Source organism: Dermacentor albipictus, chromosome 6, assembly GCF_038994185.2.
Source record: "Dermacentor albipictus isolate Rhodes 1998 colony chromosome 6, USDA_Dalb.pri_finalv2, whole genome shotgun sequence".
NCBI lineage: Eukaryota > Metazoa > Arthropoda > Arachnida > Ixodida > Ixodidae > Dermacentor > Dermacentor albipictus.
This window is the reverse complement of record NC_091826.1, coordinates 102,111,104-102,134,096: the sequence shown is the minus strand read 5'-3', so window position 1 is coordinate 102,134,096 and position 22,993 is coordinate 102,111,104. Positions and strand designations below refer to the sequence as shown.

The 22,993-nt window shown below is 44.4% G+C and overlaps 1 protein-coding gene across 2 annotated transcripts in view; it reads left to right on the top strand.

Moving 5' to 3' along the window:
- The window catches only part of Prim2 (DNA primase subunit 2), a 90,997-nt gene that overhangs the window by 51,824 nt on the left and 16,180 nt on the right, over positions 1 to 22,993 (top strand). The window contains exons 9-11 of one of the 2 annotated variants that reach the window (XM_065446217.2): positions 8,554 to 8,680; positions 11,802 to 11,884; positions 15,533 to 15,695. In XM_065446217.2, the coding sequence (XP_065302289.1) occupies positions 8,554 to 8,680; positions 11,802 to 11,884; positions 15,533 to 15,695 (373 nt within the window). Of the gene's footprint in view, positions 1 to 1,712; positions 2,952 to 8,553; positions 8,681 to 11,801; positions 11,885 to 15,532; positions 15,696 to 22,993 lie in introns of those variants that run through there. The other variant, XM_065446218.2, reaches the window with a different exon arrangement.

Here is a 22,993-nt window from a genome sequence, read left to right as displayed (position 1 = left end):
CGTCATCCATGCTTTCTTGTTCGACTCATAGTCTACAGGCAGCGTCTTTACATGTTTAAAACATCTCGGCTTGGCGGCTTTCCCGATCACAAGTAAGTGACATCGTTCTGTGCCAGTCGTTTGCCGCTATCAGCACCGACACCCCCTCCTTGCTGCGTTTGCCCCCAGCACAGTCGTCATCCTTGAACGTCAGGGTCTTCTCTGGTAGAAGCCGATAGAAGGGTGCAGTCTCATCTGCATTGAAGATGTCTTCCTGTCTGTATTCGCCGAGATATTCACGCAGCTTTCCATCCTTCCACGTGGCGCATGTTTCCTGGTTAACGGACGCTTTTTTCACCACTCACACTCTTAAAAACCAGGTCATGTCGATCTTTAAAGCGCATCAGCCAACCATCTCACGAAACGAAGTCATCGATCCCCAACATTGCTGCAAGCGTTCGGGCTTTCATTGCAACGATGTCTCTGCTGAGAGGAAGTTTGTTGCTCCGGGCCTCCCTAATCCAAACCAGCAGAGCCTTCTCCAACTCTGGGTAAGCACCAGTGTGCATTCGCTTTCAAGACATCTTGAACTTGTCGTTCTCAAATGCATCCATTATTGTGCGCTTGTTCTTGATGTAGTTTGAGAGCATGTTCGGCTTGATCCCGTACTTGATCCCATACTTCCGTGCTATGTCTTGTTTGGAAAGCACCTCGCTTCTCAACTTCCTTCAAAACCTCGACTTTCGTTGCCGGGTCGAGCGTGCTATAAGAGCTACGGTTTGCCATGGCTATCAACTGTGCAACTATGTACAGTCAACTCCGAAGCTTAGGATCACCCGCGGCACAACCTAGCCAACGAGCTACACACACAAAGGCCCTTGACCAACACACGCCACAGCACACGCCTTGACATACGCTCAATACGCTGCGCACGCTGCAAGCCTAATCTCTCACAATCTCGCCACTGCCAGTATACAGCGCTGCATGCACCTATGGCATCCGCGTGGCCTCCGCGATCACCTCCGGCCATGAGCGGCAGCCGCTTCGCCTCCCGTCGGAGCTGATCGCAGAGGCTGCGGCAGCCGTAGCAATGAATAATCGCACCGCTCCAAGAAGGGCGGTGTTGCGGACGGCTGCGGTGGTGATGACACCAACACGGAGCACGGAGCTGTTGCAGCACTTGAAGAATTGCACATTCTACCAAAGAATGACGGTCACCTCGAGGATCCCGGCTGAAAATTAACTTCCAATTAAATAATATTACTGGATGAGGACTTCGAATTATTGAGCAATTTCTTCCATAAGATCACATGCAAAACTGACGGGACCAGCACTTCACTTCTAATTAACCGAAAATTCCAGTTAAGCGGCTTCGAATTATCGGGAGTTGACTGTATTTTGGTTTTTTTGTAAGTTGCCGGCATGGTCATCAGCCATGTTTCCAGCAATACTTTGCCTTTCAAACGGAACTGCAACTTATTGTTTTTCTCAAGGAAGATGATATTCCAACGTTTTTTACACTTGAGGATGATGATCCTTCGGCATCCCGTTCGAAACGGAGTGGGGACAAATAGCCACCTAGCCTGCTTGAGTTAATTTAATTGCGCCTAACTGTGCCGATAGTAGACTTTTGCGCCATCTTGCATGAGAACGGCATTTTAGCAGAAAATTGCGCCGAGCCTGCACCAAAGCAAGCATACGAGCGAAATCCTCCTTTTGTCGATGCTTTGCAGCTAGCAAAACTGAAACCAACAACGGCATGCTATCATCATCATCGTAGAAGGAAGCTGAGGCCCGTTGAGTCCCTCTGCTGTCGGAGTCATCCTGTTCATCATTCCCGCATTTTCCCGTACAGTGCAGTACCATCTTGCTGGCACTTTATTGCGGTGTTTGTCGAACGTGCGTGTTACCGTGGAGTTTGCCAAAGGAGGATGTCCCATTCTAGGGTTAAAGGTTAGCTTTCTTTATGTTTATGGGTGATAGCAGTGTTTGTAAAAGAGCCGCTGTGATCGGAATTGCATGTGGTTCAGAATAATATTAACGAGCACATGTCGACTTCTGCGTGTCTGAGTTAGTGAATAGATTATGATTTATATTAGTACGACCAGTTTTACTGCTCGCATGGATATGGGCCAGGTTGTTAATTTTGGCATTATGTATGAAAGCTCAGTGTGAACACATGGAGGCCGTTGAGAAAGAAAATGGAAAAAGGGAACCGTGTGAGTATTACTCGCTGGCCTAAGTGTGTTCTACAGTCACATTTTATATGTATTCTTGAACTTATTTTCCATGACCAGAATTGTGATCGATTTTCGTGACGTCATTTCGCACTTGCAGCTGAGCTATCACTACACCCTGAAGTTCATGACATGTCCGGGTAGCCTTTACAATGGCTGAAATGTTTCACGGCTGAGCTCAAGATCGTGGGTTTGCTTGCGGCTGCGGCAGTCACGTCTTGATGAGGATGCAAGAACACATTTAATGCAAAAATGGCAAAGGTGCAAAAATAACATTTGTTTCTACAACTCTTTTATGTTGTGCCATGCTTTATTGAATTAAATTAGAGAAAGCAAGAAGCTACAACACTGTTTATTGCCTTTTACAGCCGCAGATTTACGAGGACTGAGGTTGAATATGTTGCATGGCGAGAGCCACCACTTCGATGGGTGCTGCCATGTTTTTGTTGACACAAGACTGTTGTTGAGCCTGAACCGCTGTGCAATGTCGGTGAAATGGCATCGCCAACACAAACCCAAAACCGTCTTTGCGTCTTGCACATTCGCAGTTGTGCTGTTGCTATTTATTTTTTTATATAAAACTCCCAATGTGCGTAGCATGATGGGAGTGTATTGCACGATGTCGTGTTCAGTGCAGGCACACTTACTTGATCGGTCTTGCAGTGAGCCTTTGCCCGCAGGCCGTGACTGTCGCACTGTGTTGCACCCTTGGCTAATAAACCCACATTTGTTGATGATCTGTCTGAGGTGCCTTCCCCATGCTGTAATGGAGAGTCAACAAACCCGGCAGCAACGCCCTGTGTGTGCCGCGGTGTGAAGGAGCACCGTGTCCTTTCGTGATTGTGCTCGCAAAAGAAGCCTCGCACAAAAATTCGTCTCCACAACATATTGACTGTATCAGTTAAAATGTGCATTATATGGTAAGCATATGTGTGTTTGACCCTGCGCCAAAAGTGCTGGCTTCTGTGCCAAATTGGCTTTTTTTCCTGTGCCAGGACTTGTGCACAAGGTGAAATGGCTGTTCCACCACTGGGTATGCTATACACGCTTTTCATTCTAGCATTTTTGTCTACATCTCCTTAATGTTTTTTTCTCTTCCTCAAAACTCCTCGATCTATCTACCTTGTGCCGCTGCCTACGCCTGTGACGGATCGGGTCATATCAGTCTCTTCTTGCTTTTTTTTTTTTTCCACCAGTACTCTAAAGATTTCTTAATTATCTCGACTGCTGACTGGTTGATGCTTCCGTCCACTTTATGCAGTGTGCTGAGTAGTCTCCGAAATTTTACTGCAGCATACACAAGCCTCGCCTACTTGCGAGGATTTGCTTCGATATGTTTTTGCCCTTAGGCAACCAGCTCGAGCATCAAATAGCAAGGTACCAACTGCCCTTTGCGTTATCATACAGGTTTTCCCTTCTAATTTCTTTCTTCCTATTCTTGTAAATCTCCATGGTCTTTTCTTGTTTCCATTCTTTGCATCCAGTTCGCTGTCCCTGTTTCTCTCGCTTCCTCACTTGTTTTTTAATTTGTGGGCGCCATCTGGTGGCAGCTGTGAGCACTAAGTGCAGTTAGTCATAGCACCCCGGAATTATGGCACCACGCAATGCAACACGTGTAAAGCTCGGATGCCGTGAGCCATGCCGTGAGCCATTTCGAAGCGTTGCATTGCTCTCAGCATGCTCTGCATCGCACTCTTCTGTGCTCATAATCACAACACTATAGCCAAACGCTCTTGTAATTTCTTTATAAGTGCTTGCTGACAAGATACTATCCACCAGAAATATTCGGAGAATATGTGAAATTGCTTTCACTGCTGAAGCTTCACAAGCTCATATTAACGAAATTCGCAACTTTGTGAAGCGTTTTGCTGCATGTATCACTTCGTTATACCAAGGCTTAGCTGTATAGTGTGAATTTCACCACTCCTACAAAGAACAACTGAGGCAATTATAAGAACTACTGTATTTACTCGAATTTAGCACGACTGCGATTCTAAGGCGAGTGTTGATTTTCCAGTCATGCGGAATAAAAATAGCAAAACCGCAAATGTAACGGAATATGAATAAAAAAAAAAGGTACACTTCATGAAATAACAATTTGGAGACTAGTTCCCTTCACCCATCATCGTCGTCTGAGGAGGAAGCAGAGCATTCCTTGGGTGGAATTCTCCGTCAATAACTTGAGGAGATAGTTTCAATTTTACTATATTTTGTGTGACTTGGCACCCAACATGTCCCCGGCGAGTGTTTCTGGCACTGCCACGCTCACCATTTTTGCACAGCGGCAAGAGTGCTTTGGGCTGTATGCTTTAAGGGGGGTGCGTTGCCCGGACGAGCAGAGTCTCGCAAATGCAAAATTATCTTCGAAAGTGATTGCCCGAGGATCAAGTCATCTTCGGTGCCATTGAGCTTGTTTGAAATTAAGCACTTTGTAAAAAACCGCACTACCATTACATTTAAGGGCAGTACCAGGCTACTACAATGTCTACAGAGCCTTGCCAAGCTGCCTCGCATTTAAAGAGGGCCTCCCTCTAGTCCTGCCATCCGCGAATCATCAACTTGTTGGTGTCGAGCTGCCGAGTCATGGCAGAGTTTCCCAGCTACCCAGCCATCAAAATTGTTTCACTCGAAGCGGGCGTCATACCAAATGCACTGTGTCGCCATAACATCCTGAACAGATGGAGTGGAAGTGTGAAAAGGCACAGGGCTTTGCAGCATAACATCAGTCACAAGCACAGTGAAAATGACACCAGCTTGAACAGAAAAAAAAAAAACAACTTTTGACTTCAGTCGACTTGTCCATGGATTAGATTGAAACGTAAAGCTGCAGGTTACCAATGTAACATTAAAAATTATGGGATTTAGAATATTATTTTAAATTTCATTTTTGCCGTTATTCAAATTTAACTTGAGGGTCAAGTTCAAGCAGTGAAAATTATGAAAAAACTTGCGCTACAATCGAGTAAATACGATGCTGTTGGCACCAGCGATAAAATGGTTGAATTATGTGCAGTTTGCGAACGCTCCTTTCAAATCTTGCACTGCACCACACAAAGCAGCTGCCAAAGCGGAGCGGCGTCTTCTCCATAAGTGGCGAATTTAACTGATAATGACCTTACGGGCCTGACAATGGGGCATCTTGGAGGTCATAAGCTGGTGAGCGCGATGTTGATCAGACGTGCTAAAAGGCAAATGTATTGGCACATCGTATGGTGCACTCTTCACGGTGTAGTTTCGCATTCTGCACGTGCCTTACATCCGCACCTGATTTGGTGGTATCGCTGTGTGGCCAGTGACAAGTATGAGTAGCAGTAGAGATGGCCCACAAAGTCCTACTAAGGCTTGTGTCTTGCAAGCAATCTCAATCCATTATCAAAAAGATGTCACTGCTGAGCTAGCTCTCCGTGATCGTGAAAAGAAGCTACCTCAACTTGAAGAAAAGGAGAAATTCCCAGCAAAAGCAGTCGAAACTAACAGACACATTTACCATAAATAAAAATGTTTTTCTATGAGTGCACTGGTTCTGCAGGAAGTTCGGAGTTTAGGTCAGTGACTGATTTTTTTTTGAGCTGCTTACACTTATCTGCGTCACTGCTCCTACTCCATGAAAGCATGTGGGTGTTCTGGGATAAAACCAACTCTGTTGATTCTGTGCATAACACCAACCAAAATTTCCAATGCCCTACTGCATCTCGCACGATTTTTCGGACACAATGTGTGCACGTCTCAAAATTGAAAATGTGGTTGTGAACAAAGTTGCCACAGTTGTAGTTGCCAGAGTTGTCACTTCGCTTCCACGCGATCTTAAAGCGAAGCCTATTGGCGGTATCTGACGGGTTTTGACGCCGCATTGACCAGACTGTGCGGAGAGCAGTGGCTCAGTTCAGAGAACATAGCATTCGGTGTCGTACCACTCAGGACAACACCCAAGGCTACGTTGGCAAGCTGCAGCAGTGGAATGGACACGAAAGCTTCGCTTACACCAGTCACCACAGTGCGTTGGACCTGCGTTCTGTTCTTTTGGCTTGCTACATGTCGTGCTGTTAGGAATGGCCTGCCAGGGTGGCAAAGTGCAAGTTACTTCAGCCTGCTGCACGTGTTTCGATCCAAATGGGGTGGTGGCGCACTTCAGAGAACTGCGGATAACCAGCAGCCACGCAGCTCAAGGGAGTTCTCGAGGGGATGTAATTGGCGGAACCTCCCCATGCGCTTTTCGAGACACCAGACAATGTGCAGTAGCGGAGGCCGCTGTGCGAGGTCCACCCTGGAATTTAGAGACGCCGACTGGGGTCGGGCGTGACCATCTGCCTACGGCGACGTGGGACAGTGGATACCATGAAGACCGCGCTGCAAAGGTCGTCTGCCCTTGGAGAGAGCACTGAAACCTGTGCGGCATGTGTGTGTGTAAAACCCCTACCCCCTTCTCACAAAGGCGACCACAGGGACTTTCTACGATGACGTCGAACGCTGATGTCAAACGATGACGTCGAACGGAGTGGTTATAAGCGGCTGTTGTCGGCTGCTAGTGCATGCTCGTTGTCGTGCTCGAAATGTACTCGTGAGCTGTGTGCTTGTTTGCTGTATGCTTCGTCTTACAGGCTCCTTTGGGAGTCACGCTAGACTGTTGATGTATGTCTTGTTTCAAACGTAAATACTGCAAATAAATCCTGTTTGCCTAAGTCCCGACGAAGAGTCAAGGTCCTCCTTTCAGCTACGACTGCCAAATCTTACAGTGCAGCCGCTGGGAGGACATCTTTGTTGGGCATCAAACCGTAAGGCTAGTCTCTCATGTTTAGCATTCTTTTTTTCTTTTCCTTCTATAACTAAATTTGGTTTTCAGGACTTCCCGATTATTAGTATATTTCTTTTAGCCTTTTCTGCATTAGAAAGAACCGGTCCTTTCATAAAAGACCTCCTTCTGTATATGCACAACTATGTATCATTCCTAATGTGTGCAGTTAACTCGAATTGAATTGAAAAGGTCGAATTTCAATGTAGCAAAGTTTTGGTAGAACATCCTGCAGGACATGAAGCAAGCATGTATTGTGCGTGTTCTACTCCTAACCTGTGCTGTAGGGCTTGGCATTGATTTCACATGGTATCGACTACAGTGGAGTGGTTTGGCAGTGAGCAACATCAGAGGACACTGTCTTCCAGAAGTGGCCTTGAGCGGCCATGTGTGTGCTGATGCGTTACCTTTTGAGTTGATGCTTCTTTCCTGGGCTACTGGTTAACCTCTTTGCTTTGTAAAGGCACTGCAGACGAACATAATGTTTACAGTTGCTTGGCAAGATTAAAGCAGTGCATTATTCAAGAGCCATCATGATGTGCTCTTTGGAATTTAGTGCTGCACAGTTATTGCTGGAAAAGCACATTGGGGCATGATCTAGAATACGTAGGTCACAACAGGGGTGCAAAAGAATGTGTGCACGAGTTATAAAGTACACAGTACTAGTATCACAAGCATTTTGAAGGCCTTAAAGCTGGTAGTCTATACAAAAGCATAACAATGAAGGTGGCACTACTGCATATGCAGCTTCTACTGCCATTTACACAGTAGTCCATCGAATTGCAGGAGTTGCATACAACTATTAAAATCTCATAAGCCTTTGAGCAATGGTTGCAGGTGCCTTCATCAACAGTGTTCTTACACTGGAATGCTGTGTACAACAGATTCGAAGACAAATAGTAGCAAGAAACTGTTTACCCTCTAACTATAATTTATTTGTTGCATTAAACAATGTCATAATGTCAAGCATTGTGATAAAAAATCTAATTATAGTAGCCTCGATGTTGCCAGAGCGCTCAGACAAAACTGACAACTGCCCTCGAAATATATGTGAATGCAACAATAACATAACTAAAGCTATTGCTTTCTGACAGAAAAACGCTACAGCAGTCAAAATGTGCTTTCTAGATATTAGATGTTTCAGTCAATCTTAAGGGTGAATCACTTTTGGGGAGGCAGAACCATCACTTGCAACGGTAGTGCCGCAAGCATTTTGCGTCAGGTTATCGAAACAGTTCAGTGACCATCAGGTTTACCGTGTCGCAGCAACACAACTCTTTTGAGTTTGGTAGGGTTCGAGAACTTCGAAGGCTATCCACTTGATAGCCACATACAAAAATGCCTGTGTGACACAAATACAGGGGCAGAACTTAATCAGTCCAAACTTTATTTCAGTGTTCAATGAAAAGCGGGTGTTCAAAAGAAACATACATGCCCCAAAATGTCTAAAGTGCTCACATTGTGATGTTATGAGAGATCACTCTGCGAGTCTCACTACATTTGTGTATGGCCAAATATACAGCATGTGTTGCCTGCTCTCTGGTGCAGTTTGACAAGAAGTACAGCTACAACATCCGGCACAACTATGGCACAGAAGGCAAGCGTGCAAACTACACCCCCTACAGCTGCAACCGCATCATCTCGGGCATCCCACCGGGCCCTGGTGAATGTCACGGTGTGTTCCAACTTACTCATTTTTCTTTTATTTCTCATTACATTGGGTGTGTTGCAGTTCTCTGCTTTCTTCATTGGACAGCCACCATAACATATTGGTCTAGGTGTAGACTAAAGAAAACAGGGTCTGAGCCTGCCACAGTGCAGGCAGCATTCTCCAACTAGCCAACAACACAGTGGGGTGACGCAGTAGGAAGCTGCGGGATATACTTGAGGCAAACACGGCTATGTTAAAGGCAGTATAACTGAACCTCATTTCTTTGAAGCCTCAAAAATGCCTTGGAATTAGTGTAGTACTTCCCAGGAATATATTAGCGGCATAATTTATCAAAAAGACGTAGTACAACTGTAGCTACTTCAAGCATGATACTTACCTTTCCATGTGCCCTCAACATTGAGTGTTGTTGATCAATCAAAATCAGCAAGACCCAACGGCTATGACACTGATAAGTAGTGTGACCAAAGTTTCATTCCTACTTGGGCGAGTGTGGTTGAGCCTGAGCAGACGATAGTTGGCTCATGCTTCCTGATTGATGTCAGCCATTGAGCAATAGGAGCTGTGTGTGAAAATCTGCTATATGATGAAATATGGCAGCCCCAAAACGGGTGAAGAGAAGGCTTCTGTTGAAAAGAGAGTGCTTGAGAAAAAAGAGGAACTTCGTGCTCCACTTGTGAACTTCTCGTGCCACGCAGAAGGGCAAAATTTGGCTAAATTGTTCACAGCAGCGTATGTTTCCTACAGAATGTGCTTTTTCACAGAGCTCGAGTGGGGGATCCAGGACCCCTTTAAGCCAGTCTAGGCAATCATATACAGTATCCATTGACATGGCTGAGGTGCCAGACCTTGAGCATTTGAAGGGAAACTAAGGATAAAAATTGAGCTCCATTAGTAAATTATGCTTCTGCAATAGCATATCTTCTATTCCTACCAAGAGAAGAGGCTCCGTAAACCAGAAAACATGCAACAACAAAAAGTCAGTGGCAATGCCGCACTGAAGTGCTCGCATCACCCCACCATGACGTCGGATATTTTGACAGCATCCACTCAAGTCTAGTTCATTGTTTATAGGTAAGGGAAGACTACATAGCATAATTAAAAAACCAAACACTCAATTCAGCAAATTTTGGAAACGTTCCTTCAATCAAAATAACCCAATTATAAGAAGATATAGCTTGTGCTTGCAATTGCAGGTAAACCTCAATATAACAAACTTCAATATAGCCAAATTCTTGATATAATGAAGTATTTACCTTTTTATAGCTTCTTGTCCATACAACCACATGTATTTAGAGCCTCAGTATAACGAAGTGTGTTTATACACGATTTCAATATAATGAAATTTCACTGCTGCTATAAAGGAATGCTGAGACAATCATTGGAAACTGCCACAGATGCAGATGGTCAAACGGTTGAATTACAAGCGACTGCTTGCGAATGCACCTCTCAAATTGCGCGCTGCATGACCATGAGCAACTGCTAAAGTGGAGCAGCACCATGTTCCGTATAAAGTCCAAGTGCGATAAGATCCTGTCATGCCCCACGCACTGTATGCTTTGGTGCAAGTGAAAGCGTGTTAGGGTGAGCCAAGAAAGATGGTGGCTTGATGAGTGTTGTATACCTGCATGAGCAAGGAGGAGAGAGTGGGAAGGGAACGAGGCCGTGGTAACATGATCAAGTGCTCGCAAGAGGAGGGGCGAGGAATGGGTGGCTAGCTTGTGCATGGCTGTCAGCACGGCTGAGCGCATACGCAGTGCTGTGTCTCCTGCTTTAGAGGTAATCTACCACGTGTTCAAAGAGTAGGCAGGCCGAAATGGCGTGACCTCGTATTCGCTGTCTTCCCACGCATATAATACTGGAGGTTGTGTAAACTCGGAAGTTTTGAAGGCAGGTTGGAGCGAGAGGCAGCCAAAGCATTAGCTTCCCACTTCCGGCGACACTATCAGCCACAGAGGCAGTGTGGACGCGAATAGAGTTGCTGTGTATGCTAACAAAAGTAGCAGAGTTGCGCGTAGGTCTGCCCTCTTGCACGCTTAAGCATCCATATTATGCAGGAAAGCCACTCCTCCTGACTGCAGGGTAGGCTCTAGGGCCAGCGGCGACGGTACAGTCATTCGTTTTAAGTCGTTGCCGTAGCAGCACTATCTTTTCAGATTTAAAATAAGAAACCTTGGGAAAAACAAATATTTCCCATAAGATGAGCGCTACAAATTCACTGCGATTCGTATTTAATCAATAATCAAAACAATGGAAATTCTGATTAGATCGAGACAGATCGCACACAATAGATGCGGGAAAGTCTGCAAACTTTTATACTGTGCAGTTTGACTAAATATATTATGCTGCTCTGCTAGATCTGTTGGGTACATCTTTGCATATTGGCATGTGTAAATTCTTATCTGTTCTTGGTGGCCGTTTTGCACTGGCTAACGACTGTTGCAACAATATCGCTTAGCACAAGTGCGTGCATGTATCGAAACTGTCCAGAATGTTCTTGCCGATTCTAAATTGGATCAATTCAAATCATATTGTGCGCTGGACGCAAATGGCAGGGCACATTCTGAAACCTACTGGAATGTACAAATCATGTATGAATAGCCAACACAGTCTACACATAAATCAGATTTTGATGACCGCCGACAATGCTCGCCGCGCTTTTGGTGCTTGTCCTTGTGGCGTAAGCTCGCTACATGAAATTATATTGGTGTCGTACAGCACACTTTCGATCGCAATTAACTCCTTTGTGCAAGCTGCGGGAAGGGGTCAATCCTGGTTAAGATTTTTGATCCAGATCGGGCACAGTCATGATCGAAAGTGCCTGTCTGACACCGTCAAGTTATGCAACAATTAGTGCATCCAGCTGCACGTTGCTGCAAGGGCATGAGTTCGGATTTCACTGGAAGTGGGGTAAAGCTTTGTTTTTCTTGGCAAAGCTGAAACTGAAGATGAGAAGGTACGCTGACGACAACAACACGATAAGTGCAGTGCTGGACCTCTTGGTTCAACATGGCTTTTTATGGTACCACAGCACAGGAAAAAATGATAGAAGAAATGAACACATACCACAGCAAGAGCACAATGTTGTGGTCCTTGCAGTAAACTGTCTGATGTATCATCCTTCTAGGTTGCCCTTTCAAGCATTGTGATCGGACACAGCTTCAGGAAAAGCTCAAAGCTGAAGGAGTCAAGGACGGTGACTTGAAAGAGGTGAGGAATGAGCAACCTGGTGTTATCCTAATCTCTTCCGGTACTGTGTTTTTTGATAGTTTCGGTACACTCTGCTTCAGTGTTATACCGTTTTCTTTTAGTACTTTTGTGCTTGCAGTGCTTGGTCTAGTGCATGGGTCTTCATTCAACGGCATGCAGCACACTGTCGTGGCCTATGAGGAATCCCAGGGTTCGTACTGAACATAGACCGCAAAATGCAAGGGCAATTCAAGGATTTCCAAATTGCTAAGGCCAAAATTCGGGAAGGATGAAACAAACTCCAGCCATAGGCATCAACAAAAAAAATATTCAGATCTCCTTCTTAGCTTCGATTCTTTACAGCCAAACAGCCACTGAATCGCACCATGCTTCAAGCTCTTCAAGTGGCCTTTCAGTGTAGACTTTCACATTGTAACAGTGTCAGTTGCCTTGTAGCCCATCACACACTTTGCTCGATGAGGCATAGTAGTGTCCGGCTTCGCCCAAATGGCTGAAACTTACTTTCCTCCAGTCATTTTTGTAGAGCCCAGGCCTCAAAAATGGAGTCATAATAATGGCTGCAGTGAAACCTACTAGCAAAACAGCAAGAATGGTGATTTAGTTTGCTCGCTTGGTCTCACTTCACCTGGCACCATGACTATGCAGGGTGTCTACCAACCGGGAAGACTCAGGGAATTTGGGCCTCTATCAGGGAAAATTAGCGGAAATTTTATTGAAAGGGTCGAAAGTCGCGGTAATGCTGGCTCGAGCAACAGACAGGAATCGTAATGAATCGTCTTTGACGCCCTGTCGTCGGCTGGAGGAGTTGCCACTGTGCACTCAACGACCGACTTTCCGGATTCCCGATAATTTGGACAGCTTCGCAGCACCGCTACGTACCCCATAGAGTCAACGTATCAGAACGTGTGAAATTTCGGACGCAAGAACTCTTCGCCGTCCGATTTTCCGAACGTTTTGCCCTGACTGCAGGTCCGAAATGGCAATAATCAAAGGCACCACCGCCGCCGTTTTGATTACTTCACCACCTCGAACCGACACTCTCGCATGCGGATCTGCTGGCAGCCGTTGCCACCACTGCGGCAACTCTAGGCCTAGCTGCTTCGACGTTCACTATGAAGCTTCTTGCCGTTGGATGCCAAGTTTTTTATTAAAAGAATTAGCTGCTGTCAGCAATGGCACGAACTCCGCCTTTGGGTTCCTCGCGATTGGCGTAGAAACTTGAAAAACACGGCACGTTGCATAATGCCTGTTCCCGAAAGTTAGTTTCGCCTCTGTACGGAAATGTTACATGGTGAAACATACGCAAAAGTATTGCAGTGAAGCATAAGAAGCGTGGGAAGGGGCCACTGCCACGGAAAACAGTATGTATTCCTTAATTATACACACGTGCACCCGGTATTTCCTGTCACAGTTCATGCGCCGATATGCCTAATATGTGCACCAACAGGCCTTCAGAGCGTTTTCGAACGTGCCCGTGGCGGTTTAAGCCCCTAAGGGCAGTAAATGACACGCATATATTATTTTTTTTCCAACAGGCCGATTTTTCGAACATTTTCGCGACCCCTAGGGAGTTCTAAAAATCGGCCGTGGACTGTGCAACTGACCAAGATGCTTCAAATGGTCCTTGGGGCGAACGAGTGGCAGAAGGAGGACAAGAACAGAAATGATGTACGCATTGAGGAATAAACGGGAAAGGAAGCTTGCTGCCGCCGCTTTGAAGGAGCTTGAGCTCAAAAAACAGTTTTGGCTGATGCCGAGATGCAGGTGTCCCTCATCCAAACCAAAATAAACTTGATAAAGCAGTGAAACACAACACTCAGGCGTCGTACTTGGGCTGAGAATATGTCAGGACAGTTGAGGTTGACTTACGAGCCGTTGAGAGAGAATCTCGATTGTGACAGAGTTCGGGCCTCATACCACTGAGCTTGCTATCAGTTGATAGAAATAACTCATATTCGAATATATTTGCTTCTATGTGCACCTCCTTTTTATTCGTATTTGTGAATGTCTGACATCATTTGCAATTTTTTTCGAAGACACTATTTGCTGTACATTTTACTAACCCCTGCCTTCTATTCTCTTTTCGAATAAACACTACTCCTTAGTATTCAAATTGGATTAAGTCGCTTTTTTTATTTTTTTTCATGTGCTTACTTGAGGGTGACAGAATCAGGCGATATGTTTTCAGCCCGTCTTGACGTAAAACATAGTTCTGCATCACTCGGGGAAATGTGCAAAGGCACTCAAGGAATTTGGAAATGTCAACTTGGTAGACACCCTGCTATGGCAATTTAAAATTTAAACAAGTCTAGGGGTATGTGAATATTTGAAACTTTCGAATAACAAATCGAATAGTGTCTTATTTGATTCGGTCATCAAATTGAATAGTCACTATTCGTAAATGCGAATATTTTTTGGATACTTTTCAAATATTTTGAAATGTCAACTGCACCCAAATAATCATAAAATTGGAGTAAAAGACGATAAATTTTCATCCCTGCGGGCATAGTATAGACATAAAACTTGAGAACTTGCACAGGGAAGCAATCTATGTCACTTGGGTAGCCATACTTTGCAGACTGTATAAGCGACCATTCGCACTGTCTGAAGAGGCCTGTGCATGCGGAAAAAGCTACTTGTTTCCTCCTAATGCTTCATTGTCCTTTAATAAATGACGCTTTATAACATACTATGTAATGACAGAAACTTGCTAACTTTGAGAATACTGGGATGTGAACATCGGTTTATATTAATTGCGATAACGGCTGTTCATTATTCGAAAACTGTTCGAAAAGTATTCGATATTAGATTTGGTTCTATTTGCTTATGGCACTATTCAATTCGTATTTGAGTGGGTCTCAAAAATCTCTATTTGCACACCCCTAAATAAGTCTGTTTGCAGTAGCTGTAGACATGCTAGATTGAAATTGCTTAGCAAAACACTGAAAAGAGAATATGGGATCGTTTCCTGGTAGACATGGTATAGTGCCACTGCTGAGTTTCTTAGTTTGAATATTCAGAAGTCGCCCCCAAACACAATTTTCAATGAACTTAATGAATTTTTATGGGCCCTTGAATCTCTTTTTCCAAGTTCAAGGGTTTTTGAGAATCTTAAGGTGGTGTACGAGCCCTCGGGATCCTGATATTTTCATCATCCTGTGCAACCTGACAATTTTTTAGTTGCAGATGTTTACGCCACCTACTTTCTTTTTTCTGTTTGACAGGCTCGTTTATTTCTTCAGGAATAACTACATTTTTCAGTCATAGTGATCCTTATACCTCACAATGTACTTCGAACATCTGCAGAAATATTTGACACCACTTCCAAAAAAATTTGCTGGTGTCACTCCAAACAGGCCATCAAAGGAATAGTGCAGTTTTCTTGGTTTCTTTTTTTGTCTTTTTAATTGAAAGCTATTGCATGGAGGGCCTCTGACAGAAACTAAAGCAGATTGTAGTCCGAAGTTTTGAGCCTCTGCCTGTCTTGGCTGCCACTTACATATTATTCTCAAATGGGCAGTGGTGAACATTGCAGAACGCAAGTCACACAACAAAACTGTTTCAAACCATGCCGTTGGGTACGATGCTTTGAGCTCAGGGGAACCAGAAATGAGACTCTACATAGACGTGATATGCGTGATTGTGCAGGTCATGGGCTTTGTGGAGAAGGGTCACTACCAGCTTGCGTGCACCTCTACATTCCGAATCACCCAGAAGTCGCCCGACGTCGCCCAAGTCATCTGCCACCCGAACGAGTACTACATGCTCAGCCGACAGTTCAGGGAAGGCTCAGCGAAAGACTCAAAGTTTGGTAAGTGTCTGCTGCCAGTGCCACTAAATGCATGGCTTCATATTGAAAATCATGACAACAAATGGCAAATCAGATCAACATTAGAATTGAGCAAAGACCGTAACAGTGGTTGGACGGCTGTGCCAGTTGCACCAAGAACAGCCCTTTGCACAATATTGCTCTGAAATGGCATTTTAGTGGGAAATTGTGCCGAGCCAGTGCCAAATGAAGCATAACGATAAAAGCTTCCTTCTGTTGATGCTGCCTTAATACGCTGTAGTAAAACTGAAACGGCTCAAGCATGCCGCCATCGCCATCCCATAAGTCAACAGAGCAGCAGCCATAGCCACGGATATAGCCAGTGTTGATGGTTGCAAATTCGCTGTTTTCGCACCTTTGTTGCATTTCTCTCTGGCAGATGCTCCAATGTACTGCCACTGCCATCTTTTTCTTTGTGCCATTTGTTTGGTATTCCTCATATCAGCATGGCACTGAGCTGGCTCGAGGAAGATCTCAGATAAAAATAAGTGTCGGATTAGATAATGTCTGGTCACACACACTGTTTTGCATAGTTCTTATTGGTACCAGATTAAGTATATGTTGTAATATGTGCATCAACTGCGGAAATATAAATTGCCTGAGTGTGGATCATTGCACTGATGTGCGATTGGAAGAGCAGATTCCATGTTTGCAACTTAATCAGCTTTCGCATGCTCCTCAGCAAAGTAATGCAGGAGAGATCGTTCACTTTAGACTAAACCTGTCACCGTCTTCACTGTAACTTTGGTTTAGCAGCACACCTCTAAGGTCTGGCCTTGTTGACATTCCCGAATTTCGCTAACTTTTTTGTTCGTGGTTGTTTAAAGCTTGCTTGAATGCGCAACACCTGTTGGAAGCCCAAATCGTAGCAGTGTCTTTAATAGTGCAATATACACACAGGGAATGTCATTATATCAAAAATTAAACGGAGGGACACAGGACTTAAGAGGCAGAAAATCGTGAGAAAATTTATTTTTGGAAACTATTTGTTTCGCCATCTGCAATAGCTAATCTAAGCTGTATCAAAAAAAAATTTCGCTGAATACGCATTCCAAGTGTCTGAAAACAAGTTCGTCAGTACGAATGGTGATAAAGGAGCCCAAAATTGCACAAACAGAAACACCTGAGTTCACAGAGCCATCTCCCGTCTTTACCGCCTTTTTGTGCCGCCTTTTTGTTCCCACCCTGCTCACCTACTATAGCTGCATATGAAAAGTGCAAATAAAATAAAATAAGAAGAGGTCTGATGAAGTTCGCTATGCAAGCGGCCTTTCTATGGGCTCAGTGCGCAAGCACGCTGAGAGGCAGCTTCCAATTGGCTGTTGCTATGACAACAGTGCACCAATGGTGTCAACTGAGTGCTCACCTGCTAGGCCTGCTTCAAAGTTGGTCCGTCATTTCTTTGTTTATCACACCATAATACCGTATTTACTCGCATAATGATACCACATTTTTGTCCAAAAAAATGGACGCTAATTCGTGCAATCATTACACAAGTTAAATTTCCCGGAAAAAAAAAATTATTTTTTTTTTTCATTTTGAATTTGTTGCGGGATGCCAACAGGTCAACATATAGGTGGCTGCCGCTGTATGTAGTGCGGGACACCAAAAAAAAAAATGGCGGCCAGTGGAGCAAGTCGAACGCACCGAACGCGATTTTTTTTCATCTCGTGAGTGTATAACGTGCATTGAAACAGTTTCTTCTGTATCTATAATGAATAATATTGTTAATATTGGCAAGTTTGTGGCAATAACATAGCCATGTCCAATTTGAGGGGACAGAAACAGATGTGTGCGCTTAGCTGCCAGTGACATAGAAAAACATGGCGGGCATGTTGTGGAAACTGTGGAATTTCTCTTCACTGCTATCCTAATGCAGCACGTTTCCGCTAAGGGTGGGTGAATATCTTAGCTACAAGCGTCGGCGTATGAACCGGGTGCACTTCTAACATATCAGTGGCTGCTATCGTTGCCGCTTGCGGTTTGTTGCGGGCCCACGAATGCAGACAAGAATCGAAAGGCGCCTTTTTTGTTGTTGTTGACCACAACTATTATAAAGCCTACACATAATAAAGGCAAGTGTGGTTGTGTGTTTTTTTTTTTTTTTTCGTGAGAAGTGTGGAAAGTGATGAAAGGAATGAAATAGGGCATCTGCTTAAGAATGTTTGGTACGTGGAGACCGCTTGGTTTGTCTTGAAGAGTCGTTCGCATAGCATTCGACATGTTACGCATGATCATTATTAGCTAGACTTGGCACACAACATATCGCTGCGGCAAGTTGGGGGTGCGATCATTACACGGGAAATTTAAAAAATAGAATTTTGACGACAAAATTTAGGGGTGCGATGATTACGCAAGTGCAATTATTATGCGAGTAAATACGGTAGTTAGCAGCATTTATTCAAAGCTTCTTTTTAAATAGTTTGAAACCGAACTCGCTTATGAAAAGCAAAGTGCAACCAATATCCGTTCATACAGTGAGAAAGAGGAGGCGCTTATCACAAGGTGAGCCGGTGATCGGATCGCGTAAACACGTCCGCGTTAGCAGTTTAGCAATAGCAAATCAAAGCTGTGTATCATATAGCCATGGTCTACGTGACGATGCAGACGGTCCACCTGTGCCATTTTACTTGGCAAAGCATACAAGACCGTAGACGATGCACCAACGCCTCTTCCAGCGATTCGCCCCGCAGCTGCAGGTTCTTGCAGTCTGGACCCCATTTTGAGACTGAGCACATCTGTGATGTCACCATTAGCAGAGACAGTACATTCACAGCTCTTAACCCTTTCGCTGTCACGGACGTACCGGTACGTCATGGCGCTCCCCCCCCATCTGACGTACCGGTACGTTCTCTATCGTGCGTTCAAGATTTCGCGCCTGAGCGCAAAGCTGGCGTTCCTGGATTGGCCCCGCCATCTGTAGAATATTTATACAAGTTCGTATTTTCGCCCTGCACTGTGTTGATACATGTATTGAAGAGTACGGTGCAACTGCCACTCCCCCCTCTCTCCTTGCTCAGTGGCGCGGTCGCTCCGCGTTCGCTAGATCATGCGTCGCGCGCGTGTGGTTATGGGTTCAAGGGTTGTTCTGCTATCTCCGCTGGTTTGAAGGTTTTTATTTTTTTTCTGTTGGTGCATCTGCTACGGCGCGTCAAGTTCAGGGGCACGCACCGTTGCCTCTCCGAAGAGAGATCGACACATGATTGCTTCTCTTGCCGCACCTTCGCTTCGCAGTAAACGTAAAGCCCTTCAAACTTTGTTTTAGCCTTTTTCCATCTCACTCTATCTTCTTGATCAGACAACGTCATGTATCTCTCCGTTGTGCAGGCGATTGAAAGCGCATCCTCCCTGCGTGCAGTTAGTTTCGGATGGCTACGTGCGCGGGACCTTCGTCTGCTCATTGGAGCAGTGGCTGTTCCGACTGTGAATACGAGCCGAGCTCAGATTCGGAGTCGGACAGCGTCTCATCTGAGGAAGAAGTGAGTTTTGAATCATCAGATTCGGATGTTGAAACCGCAGGACCATCATCCCGGAAGCGTACGCGGCAAAGGGAAGCTATGTGGAAGAAAGGAGATTTCTCACTGACGTTGTTTCCTTTCGACGCGTCACGTTCAGGACCGTCCGCGAGCGCAACCCTGCATCCGGATGCACAAGAAGGTGATTATTTCAAGCTGTTTTTTGATGAGCCAATCGTTTCACACATCGTGAGTGAAACGAATCGGTTCGCACTAGTGAAGACAAGCGCACAAGGAGTTGCGCGCACGTCGCGACTGAGAGCTTGGGTGGAGACCGATGCAGCAGAAATGTACTGTTTCCTTGCGGTCGTTCTGCTGATGGGCCTGATAAAAAAGAATGCCTTGCAGGACTACTGGAGCACGAACCCTATGTTGCACACACCATTTTTTGCAACCATTTTTTCGTTGAACCGCTTCCTGCTCCTCCTGCGGCTTCTCCATCTGAGCGACTCCACAGATATCGCAGATCGGCTGAGAACAGTGCGGCCATTTATGCAAGCAATTCAGAACAAGCTGAGCAGCCTACTGATTCTGCACCAAGACCTGTGCATAGACGAGTCTATGATGCCATGGAAAGGGCGGCTGTCATTTCGGCAGTACATTCCTTCAAAGAGGCACCGCTTTGGTGTCAAGTTATTTGTTCTCTGCGATGTCAAAACCGGCTACATTCTGAAATTTGTTGTATACACTGGAGCGACGACAAACATGATCATGGTCAAGGATTTGGGATTTTCTGGCTCCGTCATTCTAGAGCTACTTGAAGACTACCTCGGGAAAGGACATTCGCTATTTGTAGATAATTGGTACAGTAGTCCAGCACTGTTCAACTGCCTTCAAGATAAAAAAACCAACACATGTGGAACTGTTCGGACCAACAGGAAGGGGCTTCCAAATTTCTCAAAAAAGATGAAAAAAGGGGAAGTGGAGTCGTATCACACCAAGGCGCTTCTTGCACTCAAATGACATGATAAGAGAGATGTACATGTCCTAACGTCGATGCATGATGCACGTCTGGAAGACACAGGGAAGGTGGTGGATAGGGTAACAGGCGAGAACAAGCGAAAGCCCGCATGTGTTCTCGAATACAATATGAAGATGGGATTAGTGGAAAAGACGGACATGATGATGAGTTTCGCTGAAAGCATTAGGAAGAGCCTCAAGTGGTACAAACAGTTTTTTTTTTTTTTCATATTATGAACATGTGCCTTCTAAATGCCTTCATCTTGTGGCGTGAAAATGGTGGACGCAAAACATTGGGCGAATTTCGCTTGAATGTCGTGTACCAACTGATCCAAGAGTTCCACACTGCTAGGAGGAGAGGTGGAAGACGGAGTGGTGATGACCCGACGAGGCTCACAGCCCGACACTTTCCCCAGATGGTTCCTCCGAGCGAAGCCAAAGGGAGCCGCACTCAACGGAGGTGTCACGTGTGTGCGAACACTGTTCGAGGGTAAAAGAAAAGGAAAGACACCCGTGTGATGTGCGCCGAGTGCGACAAAGGCTTGTGCCTGGACCCTTGCTTCAAGATCTACCACACTCTCAAGAAGTATTGAGCAGTTTTTTTTTTTTTTTCATGTTACCCTCATTTATAGTCAAGCAGCTGATGATGATGATGATCACTAACAGCTGCAGAACACTGAAATGTGCATATTTCATTGCCATTGTTATTTGTAGACCAATAATAATCAAAAATAAATTGCTATGTTCATTGCCTGGTATGCTCATTCCCTGAAACCAAGCCGTCACTGGGGGTGCGTCACGGCCAGAAATGTCCGACAGCGAAAGGGTTAAAAAGACAAATGATGTGAGACAGTGTCCACGGCTTTGAGTTCATGTTGAGCCCAACATGGGTACTTTGTGCATACCGTCGACTGTGCCGAGTGTTGCCGTGAGGGAGCCACTTCCGCACCCTCGGAAACGAAAGCTTTGACATACAAGCAGTGGATTTGCCCATTTTCATAAAACAAAAATTAATGGAGGTGCCATTAGAAGAATTTGTCTTATTTCTTTACCTTGCAGGACGCTGGAATGGACATGTGAAGTGGTAAATATAGTTTCTCATGCTGGTTCTAGAGCCAGTACATGGCTTTAAAAAAAGCTCTTGCCAGATCTTTGGAAGGGCACGGTCATATTTACCATGGCCATTCCAGCAAAGAATGTAGCTGCTCAACAATGTCATTATTATTGCTGAAGGAGGCACATAAATTTTTGTATTATTTAGACAGATCGAGAAATATTTTAGCGGATATTTTTCACATGTTCTGTCCATGAAAGTTGTTCATGGATAGTGATGCCTAGGAATTTGGCCGATGAGACACATTCAGTTACGTTGCCTGAAAATGTGGCGTCGAGATTATTGCTAACGTGTCTGTGTTTGTTTTTAGGCACAAAGGACATCTATTTTGTCTTCTTAATATTTCAGTAAAACACGTTGTGGGGCTAGTTGGTGCATAGCTTTCAATAGGTGAAGCGACAATGGTGACGACACACAAGAAGAAATATACAGGTTGCGACCTATTTGCACTGAGCCCTATTTCCAGTTCATTTAACCGTGCATTCACATTTTTATTATAATATTCGCACTGTACGCGCTAAAAGATGTGTCGTCTGCGTATAATACCATTTTGGGCATATTCAAGATCTCCGTTATATCGTTGATATACAAAAGAAGCAGTGTGGGCCTCAAGATTGAGCCCTGTGTTACACCAACATCAATAGATTTGAAACATGAAGAAAAACCATTTAATTGTGTGCATTGCAATCTGAAAGTTAACTAGCAAATAGTGACATTGGTGTTCCTCTTATACCATAGCAAGGTCATTTGCACAATATTATCTCATAGTTTATTGAATCGAATGCCTTTTTGAAATCCACTAGCAGACCAAGGGTAAGGAGCTTTTGTTTTTTCAGTATTGTTAAGGATTTCATCTTTTGAAATAATTAGTGCCATTTCAGTTGACCTTCCTTTTTGGAAGCCATATTGTTCTTCTGCAACAGCCTTATTCTTATGCAGAAAATCATTCAAGCTGATGTTTATAACAGCTTTGGCAATTTCAGAGAATATAGACAGGACAGATATAGGGCAATAATTATTAAGGTCATCATAGCTGCCATTTTTATGAATAACACACACCCTCACAATTTTTAACTCTTCGGAATATTTTCAAAGTAGAAGCATTTGATTACATATATGCAAGAATATTGGTGCTATTATATCACACATTGCTTTTATGGCTTAAGCTTTAATATTGTCAATTCCGGTGGAGCTGTTATTCTTTAGTAAGGCAATATGATCTTTAATTTCTCTAGTAGTTGTGGGAGCAGAAAATACTGTTCTTGGTGTATTAAATCTTATAAAAGGCCTAGGATCTGTATAGATCGTGTCCTTAGCATTAACACTTCCTACTTCTAAAAAAATGATCATTAAATTTGTTGGCTAACATTTCACCTGCACATGTTGTACCATCTAGGAGAATCTCACTTGGAATTGTCCTGTTCGTTTTTGATAGCAATGTATTGAATGCTTTCCATATTTGTCGAGGACTGGATTTATCCGCAAAGATTTTCACAGTTTTCTTCATTCACCTTTTTTTTTTTTAGATCTGCAGCTAACTTATGTATGGTTTCCTTTAACAATTTCAAGGTATTTAGATCTCTGTTTTTTAACAAGCTAGAGAGCGTGTTTTTATCCTGCATTCTTTTGTACAGTTCTTTATTCGCCCAAGGTTTCTTCGCCTTTTTATATTTGTTGCACCATACCACAGA